The sequence below is a fragment of the Salvelinus alpinus genome, chromosome 5 (assembly GCF_045679555.1).
Source record: "Salvelinus alpinus chromosome 5, SLU_Salpinus.1, whole genome shotgun sequence".
Lineage (NCBI taxonomy): Eukaryota > Metazoa > Chordata > Actinopteri > Salmoniformes > Salmonidae > Salvelinus > Salvelinus alpinus.
In genome coordinates this window covers 51,780,905-51,806,978 of record NC_092090.1, presented here as the reverse complement: position 1 = coordinate 51,806,978, position 26,074 = coordinate 51,780,905, and the positions used below count along the sequence as shown (strand labels likewise).

The window sequence follows — 26,074 nt, the reverse complement described above, 5'->3', positions numbered from 1 at the left end:
ACTCAAATTTAGGGGAATGCTTTTACTGTCACACACACATGTTTTCTGATTCAGAGCCACGACTTTCAGGTTTAGATATTAGTATTATTTAAAAAATGTACTCCCACATAGGCCAGATTTGAGTCATTGTTCTTCCAGGCTTATCTGCACCAATTAGCCTTGGGAAGGTTACCACCCACCTGGTCCACGTCCAGCAATATCATAATAGGCAGGGAGCTCTGGCGGTTGTGTCTCCAGCTCTGGAGCAGCCTGTGCTCAGCTTCCACCCTGTCCCTGTCCCTCTCCATGCTCCTCTGACCCTCCCTCAGCCTCTCTAGGTTCTGCTGGTACTCCAACAGCTGCTGCTCCAGCTCTTCCCGCTCGCGGCGCAGCCTCTCAGCCTCCAGGTGGCACTGTCGCTCACGCTGCTCCAACAGACTCACCTGCTCCCCCTATATGCAGAAGAATAGTATTGGCATCAGAGAGATGGGATGATAGCAAGTGAATAAAGGCTTAAAATGAACATAATGTGCTATGACACTCTTATGTCACCCTATGTCATTCTTACAGTACCAGTCAAAAGTTTGGACACACCCACTCATTCAAGGGCTTTTCTTTATTTTTACTATGTTCAACATTGTAGAATAATAGTGAAGACATTAAAACTATGAAAAAACACATATGGAACGATGTAGCAACCAAACCAAGTGTTAAACAAATCTAAATATATTATATATTTGAGATTCTTCAAAGTAGCCACCCTTTGCCTTGATGACAGCTTTGCACACTCTTGGCATTCTCTCAACCAGCTTCCCCTGGAATGCTTTTCCAACAGTTTTGAAGGAGTTCCCACATATGCTGAGCAATTGTTGGCTGCTTTTCCTTCACTCTGCGGTCCAACTCATCCCAAACCATCTCAATTGGGTTGAGTTTGGGTGATTGTGGTGGTCATATCATCTGATGCAGCACTCCATCACTCTCAATCTTGGTCAAATAGCCCTTACACAGCCTGGAGGTGTGTTGGGTCAGTGTCCTGTTGAAAAACAAATGATAGTCCCCCTAAGGGGACTATCAAAGCAGAGCAGATGGGAAGGCGTATCGCTGCAGAATGCTGTGGTAGCCATGCTGGTTAAGTGTGCCTTGAGTTCTAAATAAATCCCAGACAGTGTCACCAGCCAAGCATTCCTACACCATCACACCTCCTCCTCCATGCTTCACAGTGGGAACCACAAATGCAGAGATCATCCGTTCACCTAGTCAGCTGTCCCCCGGCTATATCATTGTGCTACCCTACAGAGTGCTGTTAAGGCTACTGACGTGAATATATTCAGTATAGTTTTATCTAAGAAGGACAACTTTTTAAATGTTTTACAATTGACATTTTTTATGAAATTCACTGAGGAGGATGGTCCTCCCCTTCCTCCTCTGAGGAGCCTCAACTGGTTCCACCCTGTTATTGTTTCCACCCTGTTAAAATAATAATTTGACAATACCATCAAATGTTTTGCATTTTTTGGCAACTTGTAGAGATAGAAGAGGTCAACTAAACATGTAAAAATGTTGATCAAGTTCTATTGTTATTCACTCTTATTTGAAAAAGAATAGGCTGCAAACAAATCGCTGGTTCTGATAATAACGTATGTCTCACTCAATAAGCATCCCCACACCATCACACCACCTCCTCCATGCTTCACAGTGGGAACCACACATGCGGAGATCATACGTTCACCTACTCTGCATCTCACAAAGACACGGCGGTTGGAACCAAAAATCTCCAATTTCGACTCATCAGACCAAAGGACAGATTTCCACCAGTCTACTGTCCATTGCTCATGTTTCTTGGCCCAAGCAAGTCTCTTCTTCTTATTGGTGTCCTTTAGTAGTGGTTTATTTGCAGCAATTCAACCATGAAGGCCTGATTCACGCAGTCTCCTCTTGACAGTTGATGTTGAGATGTGTCTGTTACTTGAACTCTGTGAAGCATTTATTTGGGCTGCATTTCTGAGGCTGGTAACTCTAATACACTTAACCTCAGCAGCAGAGATAACTCTGGGTCTTCCTTTCCTGTGGCGGCCCTCAAGGGAGCCAGTTTCATCATAGCGCTTGATGGTGTTTGCGAATACACTTGAAGAATCTTTAAAATTTCTTAAAATTTCCCGCATTGACTGACCTGTCTTAAAGTAATGATGGACTGTCATTTATTTTTGCTTATTTGAGCTGTTCTTGCCATAATAAGGACTTGGTATTTTACCAAATAGGGCTATTTTCTCCATACCCACCCCTACCTTGTCACAACAGAACTGATTGCCTCAAACGCATTAAGAAGGAAAGAAATTCTACAAATTACCTTTCAACAGTGCACACCTATTAATTGAATTGTATTCCAAGTGACTACCTCATGAAGCTGGTTGAGAGAATGCCAAGAATGTGCAAATCTGTCATCAAGACAAAGGGTGGCTACTTTGAAGAATCCCAAATATTTGTTTACTTTTTTGTTTACTACATCGTTCCATATGTGTTATTTCATCATTTTGATGTCTTCATTATTATTCTATTATGTAGAAAATAGTAAAAATAAAGAAAAACCCTGGAATGAGAAGGTGTGTTCAAACTTTTGACTGGTACTGTATATCAGCGTTATGAGGGGCTTATGTAGTGTTCTCTTTGACCCTAAATCTCCTATCAGATTGTGCTTTGACAGTACTATGTCACCCTATGTAATTCTAAAGTCAGTGTTCTGACAAGATTATGTATTTTGAGTGCTTACCTGTTGTCTCTCCCTGGCCAGACACTCTCTCTCCCAGCGCTGCTGGTCCTGTCTCAGCCTCCCCTGTAGCTTCTGAATCCCCTCCACCTCCTCTCTCCTCCTTTCCACACTCATCCTCTCTACCTCCTCCTTTTTCTTCTCAGCACTCCGCTGTTTCTCCTGCTCCTGGGCACCATTGCCATGGAGACAGGAGGGGGTGTGTGGGAGCGGGTGCTCTAGCTCCAGTAGGAGGAGCTTTTGAACCTCATAGCAGCTGTCCTGGATGGTCACAGCTGCCTGCACACACCAATACATGGTATTTACAAACAGACCCTTTGGTGTAGGCGGATCTGAATTGATCAAAATAGGTTTAAGTAATTTGGTGATGGCTATAAGTAGCCTTCCAGGCTAAGGGATGCTACTGCCAGGTGGTTGTTTGGGCACTAGGGTTAAAGAGAGTGTGACGTTTCTCACCTGCAGACTGTAGAGCAGCTGGGTCAGGCTCTGGACACTCTCTGCCACCTGCAGGATAAAATATGCCATTACAAGAGGACAGAGACAAAACTATGAAATCTGTTGGCAGTCCTTTGCCACACGAGCACACACACACGAACACACACACACACACACGTTATGTTCTATCCTCGTGGTGACCTAAAATTAACTTCCATTCAAAATCATATTTTCCTTAACCTCTAACACTAAACCTAACCCTTACCCCTTACCCCTGACCTTAACCCGTAACACTAACCTAAACCCAAACCCTAACCCTTACCCTAATTGTAAACCTAACCCCAAAGCTAAAAATAGCCTTTGTCCTTATGGGGACATGAGGAATGTCCCCAAGAGGGAGAATTTTTCTTGTTTGACATTTTGGGATTTTAGCTCCCCACAAGGACCCACACCTATCCACACACACCTTCATTGGTGTTCCATTGGTGTCTCTTCTCCTCAGCTCGGTTATAGAGTGCCACAAGATGGTGTCTGGCCCTGCCCACTCGCCATCCGACAACAGAGAGGCCGAGCTCCTTCTGAGCGTGCTCAGATAGTCCACTACAGGAAGAGGACACCAAAAACAGTCCATTTAAAGAAACAGTTCATGATCATAGTACAATTGAACACTTTTGACATTCTTTCTATTTTGGGGTAAACTATTCCTTTAATGTGTGGTTGTGTGTCTCATACTCACTCTCTGTAGGCGATTCCTGGGTGATTCCATAGTCGTTGGGGGTCGTGGTTAGGGTTAGAGTTAGGGGGTTATTAGGGTTAGTGTTAGTGTATTGACTCACACTCCGCGGGTAACTCCTGAATCCTGCAATGGCTGTTGTAGCTGCAGTACTCTGGGACTCTGACAGGGGGGCTGTGGCTGGGCTCAGTGGGGGCCTCACTGGCCTGCAAGGTAGACATCAGCTTCTCCGCTACATACAAAGAGAGAGCGAGACAGAACAAGAGAGCGAGCGAGGAAAGAGAAAATAGATATTTCTCAATATACTCTCTAATATAAAAGGAGAGGGTGCAGCTGTGCATAGTGCGCCTGTGTGTGTGGTTCTCACCCTCTTTGAGTGCAGCTGTGAGTAGTGCAGTGGTCTGCGGTGGCATCTGAGCATCAGGGTCTGGTTGGACCAGTAGGTGGTGCTGTGGCAGGGGCTCTGGTGTACGAAGGGTTAACTCTGTCAGCTCGGCATACAGCTGTAGCTTCTCCTCCAGACCCCTGCAGATACGCTGGTCCTGACTTGCCAGGGTATCTGAAAGAACGATATAGATCATGGATCACACTCAGTTTAGGGGAAGTCCTGAAAATTGCAATATAATGTTGGATGGTTCCTCAACCTGAAATTAGTCTATTGGCCAGGAGAAAATGTAATCTATGGTAATAAAGTCAGCTAAAGTTTGTAATGGCTATTTAAAAGAAAACCGAACAACAGTTTCTCCTGGCCCACAGACAACAACAAAAAAACGCTACAAAGTGTCTGAAATGGGAATGGTTAAGTCCATGATGACTGTGTAGGGATGATTGATGTCTTACCTTGGAGTTTGTAGATCTTCTGAACTCTCAGCTCAGCGTTCCATCTGACCTCAGTCTCAACACTTCTCTCTTCCTCAGGACAACTAACACACAGCACAGGGGTTTAGGGACAAAATCTCTCTCACACACACACACACACACACACACACACACACACACACACACACACACACACACACACACACACACACACACACAGTTTGGCTCAGTCGGTAGAGCATAGCACTTGAAATGCCAATAGACGTGGGTGTGATTCCCGCTGGGGCCACCATTACGTAAAATGCGTGACTGTATGTCGCTTTGGAAAAAAGTGTCTGTTCAATGGCTTATTATTATTATATTATCAACGCACAAACACTCACACACACTCCTCACCTCTCTACGGCCCGTCGTATGTGTCTCATCCAGGCGTTCCTCTCTTCTTTCGAGGAGGTGTGAACCTCGTACATCTCAGGCCCCACTGAGGAGGCAGAGATTAGGAACATCCCTCTCTCCTCATTGGCTACCTCTCTCACAATTAGCTTCTGCAGGGGGATGACTGGGGGCTTCTGGTCCTGGAGAGGGACAGTTTAAATAAGATCATTTTCCGGGAAAGAACACTACTGGCATCCTGTCTGACTGACGGTTCTCCCTGGCTCCCTGTTTAGTTGAATAGTTCTTAGTTTTTTTGTTCTCCTTTTTTGTTTTGTCTACTTTTCAGCCTGTTCTCTGTGAAGTACCGGAGTTCTGCAACTTTTGTTTTTGGTAAACAGCTAAATGATGGGGCTGGAGAAATGTATACACTCTTAAATTCATAGACGGAACTATGGATGCAAGGACTGACCATCCATTAAATTAAAATGATAGTACCAATCCCAGTTTACCCCTTTAAATTGCTCTTATGCCATGTACAGTTCATTTGGAAAGTATTCAGACCTCTCCCCCTTTTCCACATTGTGTTACTTTACAGCCTTATTCTAAAATGGATGAAATAAATGTTTTTCCTCATCAATTTACACACAATACTCTATAATGACAAAGAGAAAACAGGTTTTTAGAAACGTTTTCAAATTTATTACAAAGTAAAAACAGAAATACCTTATTTCCATAAGTATTTGCTAAGAGACTCGAAATTGAGCTCAGGTGCATCCTCTTTCCATTTATCATCTTTGAGATATTTCTACAACTTGGAGTCCACCTGTGGTAAACTCTATTTATTTGACATGATTTGGAATGGCACATTCGTAGATCTCCGAGACAGGATTGTGTAGAGGCATAGATCTGGGGATGGGTACCAAGACATTTATGCAGCATTGAAGGTCCCCAAGGACACAATGGCCTCCATCATTCTTAAATGGAAGAAGTTTGGAACCACCATGACTCTTCCTAGAGCTGGCTGCCCGGCCAAACTGAGCAAATGGGGGAGAAGGGCCTTTGTCATGGAGGTGACCAAGATCCCGATGGTCACTCTGACAGAGCTCAAGTTCCTCTATGGAGATGGGAGAACCTTCCAGAAGGACAACCATCTCTGCAGCTCTCCACCAATCAGGCCTTTATGGTAGCGTGGCCAGACGGAAGCCACTCCTCAGTAAAAGGTACAACAGCCCACTTCGAGTTTGCCAAAAGGCACCCAAAGGACTCTTAGACCATGAGAAACAAGATTCTCTGGTCTGATGAAACCAAGATTGAACTCTGTGGCCTGAATGCCAAGTATCACGTCTAGAGGAAACCTGGCACCATCCCTCCAGTGAAGCATGGTGGTGGCAGCATCATGTTGTGGGGATGTTTTTTCAGCGGCAGGGACTGGGAGATTAGTCAGGATGAGGGAAAGATGAACGGAGCAAAGTACAGAGAGATCCTTGATGAAAACCTGCTCTAGAGCGCTCAAGACCTCAGACTGGGCCGAAGATTCATCTTCCAACAGGACAAAGACCCTATGCACATAGCCAAGACAATGCAAGAGTGGCTTCAGGACAAGTCTCTGAATGTCCTTGAGTGGTCCAGCCAGAGCCCGGACTTGAACCCAATTGAACATCTATGGAGAGACCTGTAAAGGGAGTAGTACACAGCGTTGTTCCAGATCTTCAGTTTCTTGGAGATTTCTCGCATGGTATAGCCTTCATTTCTCAGAACAAGAATAGACTGACGAGTTTCAGAAGAAAGTGCTTTGTTTCTGGCTATTTTGAGCCTGTATTCGAACACACAAATGCTGATGTTCCAGAAACTCAACTAGGCTGAAGGCCAGTTTTATTGCTTCTTTAATCAGGACAACAATTTTCAGCTGTGCTAAAATTATTGCAAAATGGTTTTCTAATGATCAATTAGCCTTTTAAAATGATAAACTTGGATTAGCTAACACAACGAGCCATTGGAACACAGGAGTGATGGTTGCTGATAATGGGCCTCTGTACGCCTATGTAGATATTCCATTAAAAAGAATCTGCCGTTTCCAGCGAAAATAGTCATTTACAACATTAACAATGTCTACACTGTATTTCTGATCAATTTGATGTTATTTTAATCGACACATTTTTTAGTTTTTCTTTCAAAAACAAGGACATTTCTAAGTGACCACAAACTTTTGAACGGTAATGTAAGTGTCGAGATGGTGCGTTAAATCCCTGACAAAGCCAATGTATCCCATTGAATCCATTTCAGCCATTACAGGGATGTGTTTGAGAGGTCATTACAAACATTGATGGGAAAAATCGACAGGCACAAGCAAAAGTATGAAAGCGTCGCAGGAGTAAAATGGAAGCAATCAATCCAGTGTTACAAGTGGATTTTGCACCTCTCAAACACAGGAAATAGATGGCTAAAAAAGACAGACCCTCAGGTGGGCGGGGGATGCGCAATGCTAGTTTTTGGTAGTTTCGCGAGCCAATCATGCTAGCATGCTAGCTGTCCCCATATACTTCCAGTCATTATGCTAACACTAATGAGTTCATCTGACTCCGGGGAAGTAGGCAAAGGGCTTGATTGCCAAAATCCCAAAGCATCCCTTTAAATAATCATTTTTGTTACTTTTTTGGGGTATTTTCTTTTCCTTTTAGGTACGTAATGTAATTGCAGATAAGGCACGAGGTAATGAAATAATGATTGGAGTGTAATGTAACGAGATTGACCAAACCGGCATACCACGGCGGCAAATATGAGTCTCTGGTCCTTCTCCTGCAGGAACACCAGGACGTCAGTCAGCAGCAGAGCCAGGGTGTCTGCAGAGAGAGTGGGTGAGGGAGAGTGTTAGAATAGACACTGTTGTGGCCTAGGTTGGTGCAGCAGTATAAGCCACTGCCTCCGGAATGCATTCCGCTGCAGCATGGGGTTCGAATTCGTCCCACTGCTATTTCAGAAACTCTCTCCTCTATCTTTCCACTTTATCTATCCTATCATATAAAAGGAGCACCATTCCTTTAAAAACAAAAAAAGAACAGAAAAAATAAATACTGTTATACACACACACACTGACCTCACCCTACCTTTCAGTCGTCCTGTAGCGGTTTTCCAGTAGACAAGTCCTTTGTGCTGCAGCGCCCTCTGTTGGTGTTTTCCTAGCAGGTCGTCCTTGCGGAACACCTCGCCGCTCTTCAGCTTGGAAAGGCTCTTGTTCTCCACACGACTCAACACCTCCTGCAGCTCCTGGGCTTTCTCGTACTTGCTCACACTCATGTCCACTGCAGTGATGATGTCACGCACCTGAATGAGTGCCTGCGACAGCTCAGTGTGCTCCTCACTGCCCTCTGGAGGTAGAAGGAACAAACCGCTTCAATTCAGCGGCTATATACGATCTATACTGGCATACTTGACAACGTTTCATTGTATAGATGTATACATAGTGCAAAGAAGCACATACTTTCTCTCTCATGCTCTCTCTCTCTCTCAATGTTGCTCTCTCCCTCCCTCCTTCTCCCCCTCTTTGTAACTGACCGGGTGTATAGTGCAGTATCCTCTCCAGTAGTACAGGGTACTTGGTGATGCGCTGAGTCACTAACAGGATGAACTCTGGCACCTCCCTTCTTCTGACCAGAGAGTTGTTACTCTGTTGCTGAAGAAGAGACAACAACTGGTGTGTGTTGAGTGAAAGATATCGACATTTTAAAAGAGGAGCCGTTGCCAAACAACTTTTCCGGTTAAAAACGGCCTCAGTGGCATCGGTAGTCATAAGAAAAGTGTAATAACACACACAAAATCAAGGTAAAATCATCCTGTTCAGTCCCTCCTTAAGGACATTATTGACCAAACATAAAAACCAAGTTGGACTAAAAAAAGAAAGCTTCCATCAGAAACATACTTTGACAAACACCTGGAACTTCTTGTTCTGCTGCTGCAGCTCTTTGAAGACTTTGACAGCCTCCGTGTGGTGACTACAAAACTCTCCGTACACTTGCTTCATCTTCACAGCGTTGTCTTCTGAGAACTAACAGAAATAGGGAATATGAATAGGCCTTGAGTTGTCCAGAAGTGTGTAAATGTGGTGTTTGTATGAGTGTTCACAGTGAATGTGCATGTGTGAGTAATACATCTGTTGTTGTGTGTGCGTGTCAACCTGTTGCAACAGTATATCCCCTATACTGTGGATGCAGTAGTTGTGTGGGTGTCCTGGCTGGGCTGAAGCGTATCGCCGCTCCTGTAGAGATCCGAAGAGATTCCTGTGGAAGAGCAGGAGAGGATCCAGACAAGGAAAGATGCGAGCCACACACTCCCAGTCCAGTTGGAGCTCATCCAGCATCCCTCGACGAAACACCTCGGACATCACCGTCAGTGTCTGGATGTGGTGCAACTCTGTCTGCATCAGCTCTACACGGGGAGAGAGAGAGACAGACATGCTTGTTCACGCACACACACACACACCAACACACCGTAGATATGAAACACTGAAATGTGTTGCCATTCCTTTGTCATGGGTACATGACCCTTGTACGTACACACACTCTCACACATGCACACACACACACTAACACACCGTAGATGACATCCTGACGTTTGACGGTGTGTTTGTCGTGTTTTCTGCAGAACTCAGTTGTGACGGCCAGACTCCAGGACTCCACCTCAAACCCCAACAGGTCAGCCGATAGGTCGCTGAGCAGTGGGGTGTCGACCGACTCTGATGGAGAGGGGGCAAAGGTCAAATTATTAGGAAAGGCACTGCAATAGACTAGCGTCCTGTCCAGGGGTGTATTTGTGCTTTCAGCTGCCTCACACTACAGAAACAGGAGATGGAACAGAAACAGCTCCTGCCCTATGGGCCATTCTGGCTTGGACAAGGCTCCATCTGAGAAACTTAACACACACTTCTGCTGTTGTATCTAGTCTGTTTTGTATGTTTACAGTAGGTGTTGATGATGTACTTTAACAGGTATGGTCCTTCTAATACCCTGGTGTTGTGCAGTTGTACAGTTCAAGCCATTACCCTGTGTGGTGAGATGGTGGTCTGTGGATGGGGCGGTCCCTATGACCTGTACCCCCTCTTCATTAAGGGAGCAGCTGTTCCACACGTCACTGTCCACACTGACCTCCACAGCATCCCTCAGCCTCCTAGAGAGAGCGAGACGGGATCTATTAGTGAAGCTGGAGAGACCTGTGGAGTGTGTGTGTGTGTGTACTCACCTGTCTGTAGACTCAGAGGGGCTCTTAGATAGGGGAGCAGTCATATATTTTCTGCCTCTGGGCAGCATCGTGAGGAGGGAGGAGGAAGAGGTGAGGGAGGCAGGGGAACCCTCCCTCATCACTGAGTATGGGGGGGGGGGGGGGGCAGGAGAGAGAGGGGGGAGAAGAGGGAACATGTCAAAGATGACAACATTCATCCAGCTCCATTAGAGTTGTATATAACAACACCAATTCTACTAATTGTGTTTCAAACTTCTTAACTTGACCTCTGCGTCACAAACACCCATAACAGGGACAACGCCTAACACTGTAGTTATAGCGCAATGGCACATTCATTCAGTGTGTGAGAAATGCTCAATGTCCTCACACTGCAGGCACAAGCACACGCACACGGCCCCCATTAAACTTTAACACATTAACAGTGAGGAGGAGGGAGGAAGGGGTAAGGGAGGGAGAAGGAATACCTAACTTACTCGGCAGGAGAGATGAAGGAGAAGAGGAGGAGGATGTTGATGAATGGAGATAGTAGAGGAGAGAAGGAATGGCAAACTCACTGTGTGGGAGAGATTTGGTCTTTAACATCGCCACATTCTTCTCCAGAGGCCTCTGAGGACAGGATAATCAAACCAAGATTTATTAGTAGCACTTACTTAGTAGTTCATTATCAGTACATCTACTAGCCTTCTCTAATTTGCACATGAGATTGACTTAACAGTATGGGGATGGTCCCGATAAATCTGCAGTTTGTCATTCAGGGCAGGTGGAGCATGTTATTTTGCCATTAATACGTGTCACATATCAGTTTGCAAACAATATATATATATTTTTAAATCATTGAGTTAATAAAGCCGCACACAAACTAGGTCTCTTTTTTGCTTTCATGGGTAAGGCAGCTTCCAAATGCAGGTGTTTCAGCCTATTTCAGTGTTTTCTGTGTTGGTGGGGCAGCCAGTGGAGAGATTCTTCAAAAAGCCACCCTTTGCCTTGATGACAGCTTTGCACACTCTTGGCATTCTCTCAACCAGCTTCATGAGGTAGTAACCTGGAATGCATTTCAATTAACAGGTGTGCCTTCTTAAAAGTTTTAAGTTTAATCTGTGGAATTTCTTTCCTTTTTAATGCGTTTGAGCCAATCAGTTGTGTTGTGACAAGGTAGGGGTGGTATACAGAAGATAGCCCTATTTGGTAAAAAACCAAGTCCATATTATTGCAAGAACAGCTCAAATAAGCAAAGATTAACAACAGTTTATCATTACTTTAAGACATGAAGGTCAGTCAATACAGAACATTTCAAGAACATTTAAAGTTTTTTCAAGTGCAGTCGCAAAAACCATCAAGCGATATAATGACACTGGCTCTAGCCACGGGAATGGAAGACCCAGAGTTACCTCTGCTGCAGAGGATAAGTTCATTAGAGTTACCAGCCTCAGAAATTGCAGCCCAAATAAGTGCTTCACAGAATTCAAGTAACAGACACATCTCAACATCAGCTGTTCAGAGGAGACTGTGTGAATCAGGTCATCGTGGTTGAATTGCTGCAAAGAAACCACTACGAAAGAACACCAATAATAAGAAGAGACTTGCTTGGGCCAAGAAACACGAGCAATGGTCTGGAGTCCAAATTGGTGTGGGTGAACGGATGATCTCCGCATGTGTATTTCCCACCGTAAAGCATGGAGGAGGAGGTGTTATGGTGTGGGGGTGCTTTGCTGGTGACACTGTCTGTGATTTATTTAGAATTCAAAGCACACTCAACCAGCATGGCTACCACAGCATTCTGCAGCAATATGCCATCCCATCTGGTTTGGGCTTAGGGGGACTATCATTTGTTTTTCAACAGGAAAATGACCCAACACACTTCCAGGCTGTGTAAGGGCTATTTTACTAAGAAGGAGAGTGATGGAGTGCTGCATCAGATGACCTGGCCTCCACAATCCCCCGACTTGAGATGGTTTGGGATGAGTCGGACCGCAGAGTGAAGGAAAAGCAGCCAACAAGTTCTGAGCATATGTGGGAACTCCTTCAAGACTGTTGGAAAAGCATTTCCAGGTGAAGCTGATTGAAATAATGCCAAGTATGTGGAAAGCTGTCATCAAGGCAAAGGGTGGCTATTTGAAGAATCTCAAATATAAAATACATTTTCATTTGTTTAACACTTTTTTAGTCACTACATGATTCCATATGTGTTATTTCATAGTTTTGATGTCTTCACTACTTTTCTACGATGTAGAAACTAGTAAAAATAAAGAAAAGCCCTTGAACGGGTAGGTGTTCTCAAACTTTTGAGCAGTAGTGTATGATTACATTTTAGAGAAATGTAATCATCGAATAATGTAAGAGCTTTCATTGTCTGCTTATATGCCCCCTTTATTTATCCCACGGTTCTGACTGTACAGGGAGAATACTGTAAGAACGGCCCATGTTCTGAATTCTGTCGCTATACAAGTGCTGAACAAATAGTTATATTGACTATATCCGTCCTAGCTCTCTCATTAATGTCTTAATCGAAATGACAGATTGCCTCTTATTGTCACGGATCCCTCCAGAACTTTCATCACGCACACTTGTCCCCTATTCCCACTGATTAGTATTTGTATATATGTGCCCTTTGGTTTCCATGGTCTTGTCGATTATCGTTCCCATGTCAAATCAAATCAAATCAAATTTTATTAGTCACATACACATGGTTAGCAGATGTTAATGCGAGTGTAGCGAAATGCTTGTGCTTCTAGTTCCGACAATGCAGTAATAACAACAAGTAATCTAACCTAACAATTCCACAACTACTACCTTATACACACAAGTGTAAAGGGATAAAGAATATGTACATAAAGATATATGAATGAGTGATGGTACAGAACGGCATAGGCAAGATGCAGTAGATGGTATAGAGTACGGTATATACATATGAGATGAGTACTGTAGGGTATGTAAACATAAAGTGGCATAGTTTAAAGTGGCTAGTGGTACATGTATTACATAAAGATGGCAAGATGCAGTAGATGATATAGAGTACAGTATATACATATACATATGAGATGGGTAATGTAGGGTATGTAAACATTATATTAAGTGGCATTGTTTAAAGTGGCTAGTGGTACATTTTTACATAATTTCCATCAATTCCCATTTTTAAAGTGGCTGGAGTTGAGTCAGTATGTTGGCAGCGGCCGCTAAATGTTAGTGGTGGCTGTTTAACAGTCTGATGGCCTTGAGATAGAAGCTGTTTTTCAGTCTCTCGGTCCCTGCTTTGATGCACCTGTACTGACCTCGCCTTCTGGATGATAGCGGGGTGAACAGGCAGTGGCTTGGGTGGTTGTTGTCCTTGATGATCTTTATGGCCTTCCTGTGACATCGGGTGGTGTAGGTGTCCTGGAGGGCAGGTAGTTTGCCCCCGGTGATGCGTTCTGCAGACCTCACTACCCTCTGGAGAGCCTTACGGTTGTAGGCGGAGCAGTTGCCGTACCAGGCGGTGATACAGCCCGACAGGATGCTCTCGATTGTGCATCTGTAGAAGTTTGTGAGTGCTTTTGGTGACAAGCCGAATTTCTTCAGCCTCCTGAGGTTGAAGAGGCGCTGCTGCGCCTTCTTCACAACGCTGTCTGTGTGGGTGGACCAATTCAGTTTGTCCGTGATGTGTACACCGAGGAACTTAAAACTTTCCACCTTCTGCACTACTGACCCGTCGATGTGGATAGGGGGGTGCTCCCTCTGCTGTTTCCTGAAGTCCACAATCATCTCCTTTGTTTTGTTGACGTTGAGTGTGAGGTTATTTTCCTGACACCACACTCCGAGGGCCCTCACCTCCTCCCTGTAGGCCGTCTCGTCGTTGTTGGTAATCAAGCCTACCACTGTAGTGTCATCCGCAAACTTGATGATTGAGTTGGAGGCGTGCATGGCCACGCAGTCGTGGGTGAACAGGGAGTACAGGAGAGGGCTCAGAACGCACCCTTGTGGGGCCCCAGTGTTGAGGATCAGCGGGGTGGAGATGTTGTTACCTACCCTCACCACCTGGGGGCGGCCCGTCAGGAAGTCCAGGACCCAGTTGCACAGGGCGGGGTCGAGACCCAGGGTCTCGAGCTTGATGACGAGTTTGGAGGGTACTATGGTGTTAAATGCTGAGCTGTAGTCGATGAACAGCATTCTCACATAGGTATTCCTCTTGTCCAGATGGGTTAGGGCAGTGTGCAGTGTGGTTGCAATTGCGTCGTCTGTGGACCTATTGGGTCGGTAAGCAAATTGGAGTGGGTCTAGGGTGTCCGGTAGGGTGGAGGTGATATGGTCCTTGACTAGTCTCTCAAAGCACTTCATGATGACGGAAGTGAGTGCTACGGGGCGGTAGTCGTTTAGCTCAGTTACCTTAGCTTTCTTGGGAACAGGAACAATGGTGGCCCTCTTGAAGCATGTGGGAACAGCAGACTGGGATAAAGATTGATTGAATATGTCCGTAAACACACCAGCCAGCTGGTCTGCGCATGCTCTGAGGACGCGGCTGGGAATGCCGTCTGGGCCTGCAGCCTTGCGAGGGTTAACACGTTTAAATGTTTTACTCTCCTCGGCTGCAGTGAAGGAGAGCCCGCAGGTTTTGGTAGCGGGCCGTGTCAGTGGCACTGTATTGTCCTCAAAGCGGGCAAAAAAGTTATTTAGCCTGTCTGGGAGCAAGACATCCTGGTCCGCGACGGGGCTGGTTTTCTTTTTGTAATCCGTGATAGACTGTAGACCCTGCCACATACCTCTTGTGTCTGAGCTGTTGAATTGCGACTCTATTTTGTCTCTGTACTGGGACTTAGCCTGTTTGATTGCCTTGCGGAGAGAATAGCTACACTGTTTGTATTCGGTCATGTTTCCGGTCACCTTGCCCTGGTTAAAAGCAGTGGTTCGCGCTTTCAGTTTCACGCGAATGCTGCCGTCAATCCACGGTTTCTGGTTTGGGAATGTTTTAATCGTTGCTGTGGGTACGACATCGTCAATGCACTTCCTAATGAACTCGCTCACCGAATCAGCATATTCTTCAATGTTGTTGTTGGACGCAATGCGGAACATATTCCAATCCGCGTGATCGAAGCAGTCTTGAAGCGTGGAATCAGATTGGTCGGACCAGCGTTGAACAGACCTGAGCGCGGGAGCTTGTTGTTTTAGTTTCTGTTTGTAGGCTGGAATCAACAAAATGGAGTCGTGGTCAGCTTTTCCGAAAGGAGGGCGGGGGAGGGCCTTATATGCGTCGCGGAAGTTAGTATAACAATGATCCAGGGTTTTACCAGCCCTGGTAGCACAATCGATATGCTGATAGAATTTAGGGAGTTTTGTTTTTAGATTAGCCTTGTTAAAATCCCCAGCTACGATGAATGCAGCCTCAGGGTGTGTGGTTTCCAGTTTACAAAGAGTCAGATAAAGTTCGTTCAGGGCCATCGATGTGTCTGCTTGGGGGGGGATATATACGGCTGTGATTATGATCGAAGAGAATTCCCTTGGTAGATAATGCGGTCGACATTTGATTGTGAGGAGTTCTAGATCAGGTGAACAGAATGACTTGAGTTCCTGTGTGTTGTTATGATGATCACACCACGTCTCGTTAATCATAAGGCATACCCCCCCGCCCCTCTTCTTACCAGAAAGATGTTTGTTTCTGTCGGCGCGATGCGTGAAGAAACCAGCTGGCTGCACCGACTCCGTTAGCGTCTCTTGAGTTAGCCATGTTTCCGTGAAGCAGAGCACGTTGCAATCCCTGATGTCTCTCTGGAATGTTACCCGTGCTCGGATTTCATCAACCTTATTGTCAAGAGACTGGACATTGGCGAGTAGTATGCTAGGGAGTGGAGCGCGATGTGCCCGTCTCCGAAGCCTGACCAGGAGACCGCTACGTTTGCCCCTATTACGGCGTCGCGTAGGGTCGCCGGCTGGGATCAGATCCATTGTATTGGGTGGAAGGCAAAACACTGGATCCGTTTCGGGAAAGTCATATTCCTGGTAGGAACGATGGTGAGTTGACGTTAATCGTATATTCAGTAGTTCCTCCCGACTGTATGTAATGAAACCTAAGATCACCTGGGGTACCGATGTAAGAAATAACACATAAAAAAACAAAATACTGCATATTTTCCAAGGAACGCGAAGCGAGGCGGCCATCTCGGTCGGCGCCGGAAGTAACAAAAGATGTCCGTTGGTCGTGTGAGTACCTCTGCGTTGGTGCAGCTGTTATGCTAGGTGCTTTATATATTGTGTATTACGGGTATCGTCCCGTGTTGTTTAACGAGGTTTACCCTCGCTCTTTTGTTTGGGTACAGCCCAGTGTTTTTGGATACATGTTTGTTTTGGGTGTATTAAAAACCCCTATTGGGTATTCCTGTGCCTGTCTCCAAATCCTTTATATCAACGTGACAGAATAATCGACCATTGAGGGAGACCGAGGGAATGGCCGGTCCGACAACGCTGCGACTGGTCTGTCCGGCGCCGCCGTAACTTCGGCACCTGCAACTGGGTCGTCCGATGCCGCCACAACCGTTCCGTCCGACGCCACTGCTACTGGTCCGTCCGACGGCGCCGCAACTTCGGCAGCAGCAACTGGCCCGTCCGACGACGACGCAACTTCGGCAGCTGCATCGGGTACTGATCGACCCGCACTGCGTTCCTGCGATCGTCGTCGAGGCCGGTGTAATTGCGCTACTGGTGCAGCGCATCTGGAGGGGGGTACTGTCACGAATCCCTCCCGGAACTTTCATCACATACACCTGTCACCTATTCCCACTGATTAGTATTTGTATTTAAGTACCCTTTGGTTTCCATGGTCTTGTCGATTATTGTTCCCATGTCCGTTGGTCGTGTGAGTACCTATGCGTTGGTGCAGTATGTCATTTTAGGCGAAAATTGAAAAAAAGGGGCTAATCCTTTACGAGGTTTTAAGCAAGTCAGCCATATCAGCTTTGTTTTTTTTTAAAGGCAGTAAATGATGCTGAATGAACTGTTTCGCTGCTAGACAAGGCTTCTCTGATAGCCAGGTGTAGCAGTGGTAAGTTGGGACTGCTGTTTGGACAGCTCTATGTAGGACCTAACAGTTTGTTGGCACAGTTTCTCACCGTTATAGTGCAATTAATGTATTGTTTAGTGCTATGTTGTGTTGTGTAGTGGCTTTGCTGGCATGCATTTTTTGGTTTGCCACACCAAGATTGACATGCTAAAATCAACACTGGTGAGTACATTTACAAGACAAAGCTAGACTGGATGCCATGTATTCTCCCAGCTCAGCTATAGCGTGAATAGGATCCTAGCATAGGTCTCCATGTTCTTTATGACGCGTTCAAAACATGTCTGAAACTCGGAAATTGTAGTTTCCGAGGGTAAAAAATCTATTTGAATGGCCCTCCAACTCTTAATTACAAATCGGAAACTCGGGTAAGATATAAGTACTCCAACTTCTCCGACATGCTGAACTCTGATATCACCTACCAAGGAAATTACCGTTGACGACATAATCTTTTCGGCAGTTAATTACAAACAACAAAATGTTATTCATCAAAAACAGCCTATTTATATAAATATGTTTTAGAACACAATAATTTGTTTGTTTGCGAGCATGTTAGCCATAATTCTCTTTTATGGTTGAAGTAACTAGTCAGGCGTTAGTCAATTGTCATTCTCTCTGAATTCAAAGCACATGAATGCAAACAACTTGTTGCTCTGAGTTTAGAAGTTGTATTTCCGAACACATGGCATGAATGTAGCATTAGTTCTCAGTGATATACAGTACTCATGGCGTCAAAGGTGAAAGAATATGTTCAGTAGGTGACCCATACCTTCCCACAGGCTGCAGCCGAGTCACGACAGCCCTTATGGACACTCAGAGAGCAGTCTAGGGAGGAAGTGACATTTTATGACTTTCACTCAGTATGTTAATTGTCACAGTAATCAGATACTAGTGCTCAGCAGAGCCAATTGTGCACAGAGTTTGACCAAACTATCCTCCATGTTAGCATTAAAGCTTCTATAAATACATTTTAATTAGCAATCTCATTGGATTGGAATTGCTATCAAATTGCCTTGTTATTAGACATGGCCAAAGACCTGAGCAATGGTCCCCTACAGGGAATAGAGTGCGACAAAAAGTACAGTACTCACTGGTACACTGCAGCAACTCTTTCCCAGGGACAGGCTTGTCACAGGCCACATATACAGACAGACCAGAGGGTCCTGAGGGAGAGACTGGCACAAACTGGTGTACGTTAGTTGCTCCTGTCTTCTCCTTTCCAGTCTTCTCTTTTCCCTCCTTCACCTACAGTGCAGAAAGCCCCAGAGAAGCCAAAGCCATGGGTGGGGGTGTTTTATTTGATGTACCAGTGAGTAAGAGAGAGAGCTTGAGAGAGAGATTAAAGCACAGTCAGATGTTGCTATTACCTGCAACTATTGTTTAGACAGTTACTATTGCACAGTAATTTGTAGAGTTAAAGTCAGAAGTTTAAATACACTTAGGTTGGAGTCATTAAAACTCCTTTTTCAACCACTCCACAAATTTCTTGTTAAAAAACTATAATTTTGGCAAGTCAGTTAGGACATCTACTTTTTGCATGACACAAGTAATTTTCACGAGAAAAACAAAAGAAATCAGCCAAGACCTCAGAAAAAATTGTAGACCTCCACAAGTCTGGTTCATCCTTGGGAGCAAACACCTGAAGGTACCACGTTCATCTGTACAAACAATAGTATGCAAGTATAAACACCATGGGACTACACAGCCGTCATACCACTCAGGAAGGAGACGTGTTCTGTTTCCTAGAAATGAACGTACTTTGGTGCGAAAAGTGCAAATCAATCCCAGAACAACAGCAAAGGACCTTGTGGAGATGCTGGAGGAAACAGGTACAAAAGTATCTATATCCAAAGTAAAACAAGTCCTATATCGACATAACCTGAAAGGCAGCTCAGCAAGGAAAAAGCCACTGCTCCAAAACCGCCATAAAAAAGCCAGACTACGGTTTGCAACTGCACATGGGGACAAAGATTGTGCTTTTTGGAGAAATGTCCTCTGGTCTGATGAAACAAAAATAGAACTGTTTGGCCATAATGACCATCGTTATGTTTGGAGGAAAAAGGGGGACGCTTGCAAGCCGAAGAACACCATCCCAACCGTGAAGCATGGAGGTGGCAGCATCATGTTGTGGGGGTGCTTTGCTGCAGGAGGGACTGGTGAACTTTACAAAATTGATGGCATCATGAGGAGGGAAAATGATGTGGATTTATCGAAGCAACATCTCATTACATCAGTCAGGAAGTTAAAGGGGCGGCAGGGTAGTCTAGTGGTTAGAGTGTTGGCCTAGTAACCGAAAGGTTGCAAGTTCGAATCCCCGAGCTGACAAGGTACAAATCTGTCGTTCTGCCCCTGAACAGGCAGTTAACCCACTGGCCAATGACCCCAAGTATACTTACAAAGTTGTGGCAAAATGTCTTAAAGACAACAAAGTTGGAGTGGCCATCACAAAGCCCTGACTTCAGTCCCATAGAAAATTTGTGGGCAGAACTGAAAAAGTGTGTGTGAGCAAGGTGGCTTACAAACCTGACTCAGTTACACCAGCTCTGTCAGGAGGAATGGGCCAAAATTCACCCAACTTTTTGTGGGAAGCTTGTGCAAGGCTACCCGAAATGTTTGACCCAAGTGAAACAATTTCAAGGCAAATACTAATTGAGTGTATGTAAACTTCTGACCGACTGGGAATGTGACGAAGTAAATAAAAGCTGAAATAAATCATTCTCTCTACAATTATTCTGCCATTTCACATTCTTAAAATAAAGTGGAGATCCTAACTGACATAAAACAGGGAATATTTACAAGGGTTAAATGTCAGGAATTGTGAAAAACTGAGTTTAAATGTATTTAGCTAAAGTGTACGTAACTTCCGACTTCAAGCTAAGTATAAGCTAAGTTATTGTTTGTCATTGTGTTATTATTTTTCTATTGTTTCTCTTTGTTTCTCTCTGCCTTGTCAGAAGGGCCCTTAAGTAAGCATTTCACTGTTAGTCTACACCTGCTGTTCAGGAAGCATGTGACAAATAAAAGTTTATTGGATTTGTGTGTGCTTTTCAGTGCACATGGGTATATGAGTGATTGTGTATAATGGAATGTGTTTTGGATCCCGGCCCTGCGCTGGGAGTCTGTAGATTATATTAAAGGATGTTTTCATTGTGTCCTGTTGCTAAGATGTATGGAAAGGGAATTTTCCCTTCCCCGAGCAAAGGCACCATTCCCAGACAATGGCTCCCAGCAGAATAGTAATCCTGACAGAGGTGTTAAAAAGTTTGTGTGGGAGAGTCCAACAGGTCCAGTAGCACGTCTGGTTTGGATAATCTTAAACTTTTAACCCAAGAACTGGATTTTGCTGTAGTACTACAGTATATTTTGTTGTAACTTGGAGAATAACCAACAGAGTGTTTGTTGTCTATTTCACTTGGGTGTACGTAGGTTGAATTTGCCACTAGATGCTGATCTTGGGTCAGTCTTGCATTTCTGCTACTTATGGTTAAGGTTAGGATTGGGGGAGGGGAGCTGATCCTAGATCTGTACCTAGGGGAAACTACACCCCGGGGCGCTCACCTTGATCTTGTTACGTGGGCTGGACATCCTGCTCTTCAGGAAGCTGAAGGTTCTGCTCACTTTGTATTTCTCTGACTCAACCTTGGAGGGAATTATGTATTTATCCCACTCCTCATCTTCAATCCTGTTTTTAGGAAAGGAATTTCAGTATGACATTCCATAGTACAGTGAAGCTAGGTTTTAGCCTGGGTTACAGGCTAAGAGCACACACAGATCTGGGACCAGGCTAGCTAGGTTTATCTCATTAATCTAGACCAGGAGTGGTCAACTCAAACACATTAACACCTGAGTAAAACTATTCAGGGTGTAGAGATTGAAGACCATGATAAATTGATTGGCCTCCAGGATTGGCCACCCCTGGTCAAAAATACCATCACTCTTAGTAACATACTTGGAAAGTTTGGAATAACCCAACAGTTTAAATTATGTCTCGATGCTATTCATGGCATGACCTTGACACATAATATGCCAGCTATTCATAACACTACTAGTAGGTAGAGTAGACATTCCAGGTGATAGGTATTCTGTTAGAGGCAGGAGGACATTTAGAGTACATGCAATGCAATACACAGTTTTTCCATGACAAAGCAGAACCGAGCCATACTGATAACATCTGGTGTAACAGAGTTCAAAGACAAGGGTTGCCTCCCAAATGGCACCCTATTCCATATATAGTGCCTTACTTTTAGACAAAAGCCCGTTGGGCTCTGGTCAAAATGCCCATTGGGATCTGGTCATTAAGTTGACTGAGAATGTGTTCTCAGTCAACTTACCTGGTAAAATAAGGGTAAAATAAAAATACAATTAAAGTAGGGCACTACATAGGGAATAGGGTGCCATTTGGGATTCCTTAACTATCCTGCCATTAGCCTGAATCATAGTTGGCATCAGGTAGGAGCTCCACTTCTCTTCAGATGGACGAAGTAGCGATGAACCCTGTAACTAATGAGTTCTCAGTCAATTTACCTGGTAAAATAAGGGTAAAATAAATTAATATATAGATATAAAAAAACTTTAGGATAGGGTTAAGACATGTGTATCGTGGCTGGTTAAGAAGTTGCGGTATGGTTCAGTTTTGTAAAGAGGTAGGTGTCATATTGAGTTGTTATTAGATTAGTTTTAAAAAAATTATTAGATCGGGTGAACAAGACAGAGTTGCCACTAGACACTGATCATAGGTCAGTTTTGCCTTTCCCCCACTAATGGTTAAGGCTAAGATTGGCTGAGGGTACTCTGATCCTAGATCTGTAACCAGGGGAAACTTCACCCTGGAGCATACCAGGCTTAGTCTAAGAAAATGGTGACCAGGGTTAATGGGTTATTTATAGGTTATGCCAGGCGGGTCTTGCGCTACTCATGCGTGGCATGGGAGCCAGATTAGTGAAATGGGACATACTCTTTGAGGAACTCTGAGAGGGTGAGGTGTTGGAGTGATGATGACGAGCTGCCTTCGTCCTCAGCAGACTGGGCCCTCTTACGGAAGCACACACCCCTATGGTGAAACACACTGGATGACTGAGTTCTGGAGGTCACTGCTTACCAGGTCTGTCTTGAACCCTTTTCAACAGATCTTGAGGCTACTGCACAGGCCTCATGGCCTGGTGGTCTAAGCACATGTACGCTAGGGTTTAATATTTTCCAGGTATTTTACAAATGTTCCATCCTGTGAATAAATAATCTTTCCCGGTATTTCCAAACAAAACCATAACTGTCATTCTGAAGCATATTGCATATAAATATGTCTGGATTTGATTAGAGCATTGGTCACCAACCTTTTCTGAGTGTCACGTCCTGACCATAGTTCTTGTGTGTTTTGCTTGTTTAGTGTTGGTCAGGACGTGAGCTGGGTGGGAACTCTATGTTGTGTGTCTAGTTTGTCTGTTTCTATGTTCAGCCTAATATGGTTCTCAATCAGAGGCAGCTGTCTATCGTTGTCCCTGATTGAGAATCATATATAGGTGGCTTGTTTTGTGTTGGGGATTTGTGGGTAATTGTCTATGTCTAACGTTAGTAGCTTGTGTATGCACTTTCGTTTGTAGCTTCACGGTCGTTTGTTTGTTGTTTTGTTAGTTTGTAACAGTGTTTCGTTTCGTGTTCATCTTCGTCAAATTAAAAGAAGATGTATTCGTATCACGCTGCGCCTTGGTCCACTCTTCCTCAAATTTACGACGATCGTGACAGAATTACCCACCTCAATAGGACCAAGCAGCGTGATTCAAGGCAGCAGCAGCAAACGCAGGATTACAGGAATTGGGAGGAAATTCTGGACAGCGAAGAACCAGGAGAATATCGCCGCCCCAAAGCTGAGCTGGAGGCAGCGAAAGCAGAGAGGCGGCGTTTTGAGGAGCTAGCACGGAAGCAGGAGAAGGATCTGGGCTATACTACCTGAGAGGAGATCGACAGGTGGGCGATCGACCCAAGGAGAGTGCCGGAGCCCGCCTGGGATTCTCTGGCGCAGTGTGAGGAGGGATACCGGCGAATGGAGGCAGCACGACGACGCGGTAGGAAGCCTGTAAGTCAAGCCCAAAAACTTCTTGGGGGGGGGGGGGCTAAAGGGTAGTGTGGCGAAATCAGGTAGGAGACCTGCGCCAACTTCCCGATTTTACCGTGGAGAGCGAGAGTACGGGCAGACACCGTGTTATGCGGTAGAGCGCACGGTGTCTCCTGTACGTGTGCATAGCCCGGTGCGGGTTATTCCACCTCCCCGCACTAGCAGGGCTAGATTGGGCATTGAGCCAGGTGCCATGAAGCCGGCTCAACGCGGCTGGTCTCCAGTGCGTCTCCTCGGGCCGGCATACATGGCACCAGCCTTACGCATGGTGTCCCCTGTTCGCCTACACAGCCCAGTGCGGGTTATTCCAACTCCCCGCACTGGTCGGGCTACGGGGAGCATACAACCAGGTAAGGTTGGGCAGGCTCGGTGCTCAAGGGAGCCAGTACGCCTGCACGGTCCGGTATATCCGGCGCCACCTCCCCGCCCCAGCCCAGGGCCAACACCACGCACCAGGCTTCCTGTGCGTCTCCAGAGCCCTGTTCCTCCTCCACGCACTAGCCCTATGGTGCGTGTCTCCAGCCCGGTACCACCAGTTCCGGCACCACGCACCAAGCTTCCTGTGCGTCTCCAGAGCCCTGTTCCTCCTCCACGCACTAGCCCTATGGTGCGTGTCTCCAGCCCGGTACCACCAGTTCCGGCACCACGCACCAAGCCTCCTGTGCGTCTCCAGAGTCCTGTGCGTCCTGTTGCTGCTCCCCGCACTAGCCTTAAGGTGCGTGTCCTTAGCCCAGTACCACCAGTGCCTACACCACGCACCAGGCCTACAGTGCGCCTCAGCCGGCCAGAGTCTGCCGTCTGCCCAGCGGCGCCTGAACTGCCCGTCTGCCCAACGCCGTCTGAGCTGTCCGTCTGTCAAGCGCCGCCTGCGCTGCCCGTCTGTCCTGAGCCTTCAAAGCCGCCCGTCTGTCCTGAGCCTTCAAAGCCGCCCGTCTGTCCTGAGCCTTCAAAGCCGCCCGTCTGTCCTGAGCCTTCAAAGCCGCCCGTCTGTCCTGAGCCTTCAAAGCCGCCCGTCTGTCCTGAGCCTTCAGAGCCGCCCGTCTGTCCTGAGCCTTCAGAGCCGCCCGTCTGTCCTGAGCCTTCAGAACCGTCCGCCAGACAGGAGCCGCTAGAGCCTTCCGCCAGACAGGAGCCGCTAGAGCCTTCCGCCAGACAGGAGCCGCTAGAGCCTTCCGCCAGACAGGAGCCGCTAGAACCTTCCGCCAGACAGGAGCCGCCAGAGCCTTCCGCCAGACAGGAGCCGCCAGAGCCTTCCGCCAGACAGGAGCCGCCAGAGCCTTCCGCCAGACAGGAGCAGCCAGAGCCTTCCGTCAGACAGGAGCAGCCAGAGCCTTCCGCCAGACAGGAGCAGCCAGAGCCTTCCGCCAGACAGGAGCAGCCAGAGCCTTCCGCCAGACAGGAGCAGCCAGAGCCTTCCGCCAGACAGGAGCAGCCAGAGCCTTCCGCCAGACAGGAGCAGCCAGAGCCTTCCGCCAGACAGGAGCAGCCAGAGCCTTCCGCCAGCCATGAGCAGCCAGAGCCTTCAGCCAGTCATGAGCTGCCCTCCAGTCATGAGCTGCCCTCCAGTCATGAGCTGCCCTCCAGTCATGAGCTGCCCTCCAGTCATGAGCTGCCCTCCAGTCATGAGCTGCCATTAGTAGGGAGCGACCATTCAGTCCAGAGCTGCCTCTGTACGGAGCTGCCCTTCAGTCCGGAGTTGCCCCTCTGTCCTGAGCTACCTCTCTGTCCTGAGCTACCTCTCTGTCCTGAGCTACCTCTCTGTCCTGAGCTACCTCTCTGTCCTGAGCTACCTCTCTGTCCTGAGCTATCTCCTCTATTTAAGGGGGACCTTTGTGAAGGTTCCTAGACCAGGGTCGGGGGCGAGGGTCGCCACTCAAAGGACGCTAAGGAGGGGGACAAAGACAATGGTGGAGGGGTGTCCTCATCCTGCGCCGGAGCCGCCACCGCGGACAGATGCCCACCCAGACCCTCCCCTGGAGTTTTAGGGGTGCGTCCGGAGTCCGCACCTCAGGAGGGGGGTACTGTCACGTCCTGACCATAGTTCTTGTGTGTTTTGCTTGTTTAGTGTTGGTCAGGACGTGAGCTGGGTGGGAACTCTATGTTGTGTGTCTAGTTTGTCTGTTTCTATGTTCAGCCTAATATGGTTCTCAATCAGAGGCAGCTGTCTATCGTTGTCCCTGATTGAGAATCATATATAGGTGGCTTGTTTTGTGTTGGGGATTTGTGGGTAATTGTCTATGTCTAACGTTAGTAGCTTGTGTATGCACTTTCGTTTGTAGCTTCACGGTCGTTTGTTTGTTGTTTTGTTAGTTTGTAACAGTGTTTCGTTTCGTGTTCATCTTCGTCAAATAAAAAGAAGATGTATTCGTATCACGCTGCGCCTTGGTCCACTCTCTCACAATACGAAGAAGATCGTGACACTGAGTCATGATCACTTTGAGTACCGCTCAGATTTTTTAAACATGACTTAAAAAACATAAGCTTATGCAACATTAATCTACTAAAAACAGTTCTATAGCAATAAGGATTGTGCAGTAGGTTGTAAGCCCAATACATTATCACTATATATTGGCTATGCTTGAACTGCCAATGTTGTTTTCTCAGACC

At 46.2% G+C, this 26,074-nt stretch overlaps 1 protein-coding gene across 2 annotated transcripts in view; it reads right to left on the bottom strand.

The window, feature by feature from the left end:
* LOC139575069 (rho guanine nucleotide exchange factor 28-like) overlaps window positions 1–26,074 on the bottom strand; it is a 72,688-nt gene that overhangs the window by 5,715 nt on the left and 40,899 nt on the right. Inside the window, exons 7-27 of one of the 2 annotated variants that reach the window (XM_071400047.1) lie at window positions 22,313–22,408; window positions 20,917–21,040; window positions 18,450–18,603; window positions 18,128–18,183; window positions 10,892–10,943; window positions 10,338–10,458; window positions 10,141–10,265; window positions 9,694–9,834; window positions 9,277–9,527; window positions 9,022–9,147; window positions 8,658–8,775; window positions 8,210–8,470; window positions 7,869–7,945; window positions 5,127–5,305; window positions 4,752–4,834; window positions 4,279–4,470; window positions 4,015–4,143; window positions 3,645–3,778; window positions 3,200–3,247; window positions 2,747–3,022; window positions 180–431 (exon numbers count right to left, since the gene is read on the bottom strand). In XM_071400047.1, the coding sequence (XP_071256148.1) occupies window positions 180–431; window positions 2,747–3,022; window positions 3,200–3,247; window positions 3,645–3,778; window positions 4,015–4,143; window positions 4,279–4,470; window positions 4,752–4,834; window positions 5,127–5,305; window positions 7,869–7,945; window positions 8,210–8,470; window positions 8,658–8,775; window positions 9,022–9,147; window positions 9,277–9,527; window positions 9,694–9,834; window positions 10,141–10,265; window positions 10,338–10,458; window positions 10,892–10,943; window positions 18,128–18,183; window positions 18,450–18,603; window positions 20,917–21,040; window positions 22,313–22,408 (2,995 nt within the window). The remainder of the gene's footprint in view (window positions 1–179; window positions 432–2,746; window positions 3,023–3,199; window positions 3,248–3,644; window positions 3,779–4,014; window positions 4,144–4,278; window positions 4,471–4,751; window positions 4,835–5,126; window positions 5,306–7,868; window positions 7,946–8,209; window positions 8,471–8,657; window positions 8,776–9,021; window positions 9,148–9,276; window positions 9,528–9,693; window positions 9,835–10,140; window positions 10,266–10,337; window positions 10,459–10,891; window positions 10,944–18,127; window positions 18,184–18,449; window positions 18,604–20,916; window positions 21,041–22,312; window positions 22,409–26,074) is intronic. The other variant, XM_071400048.1, reaches the window with a different exon arrangement.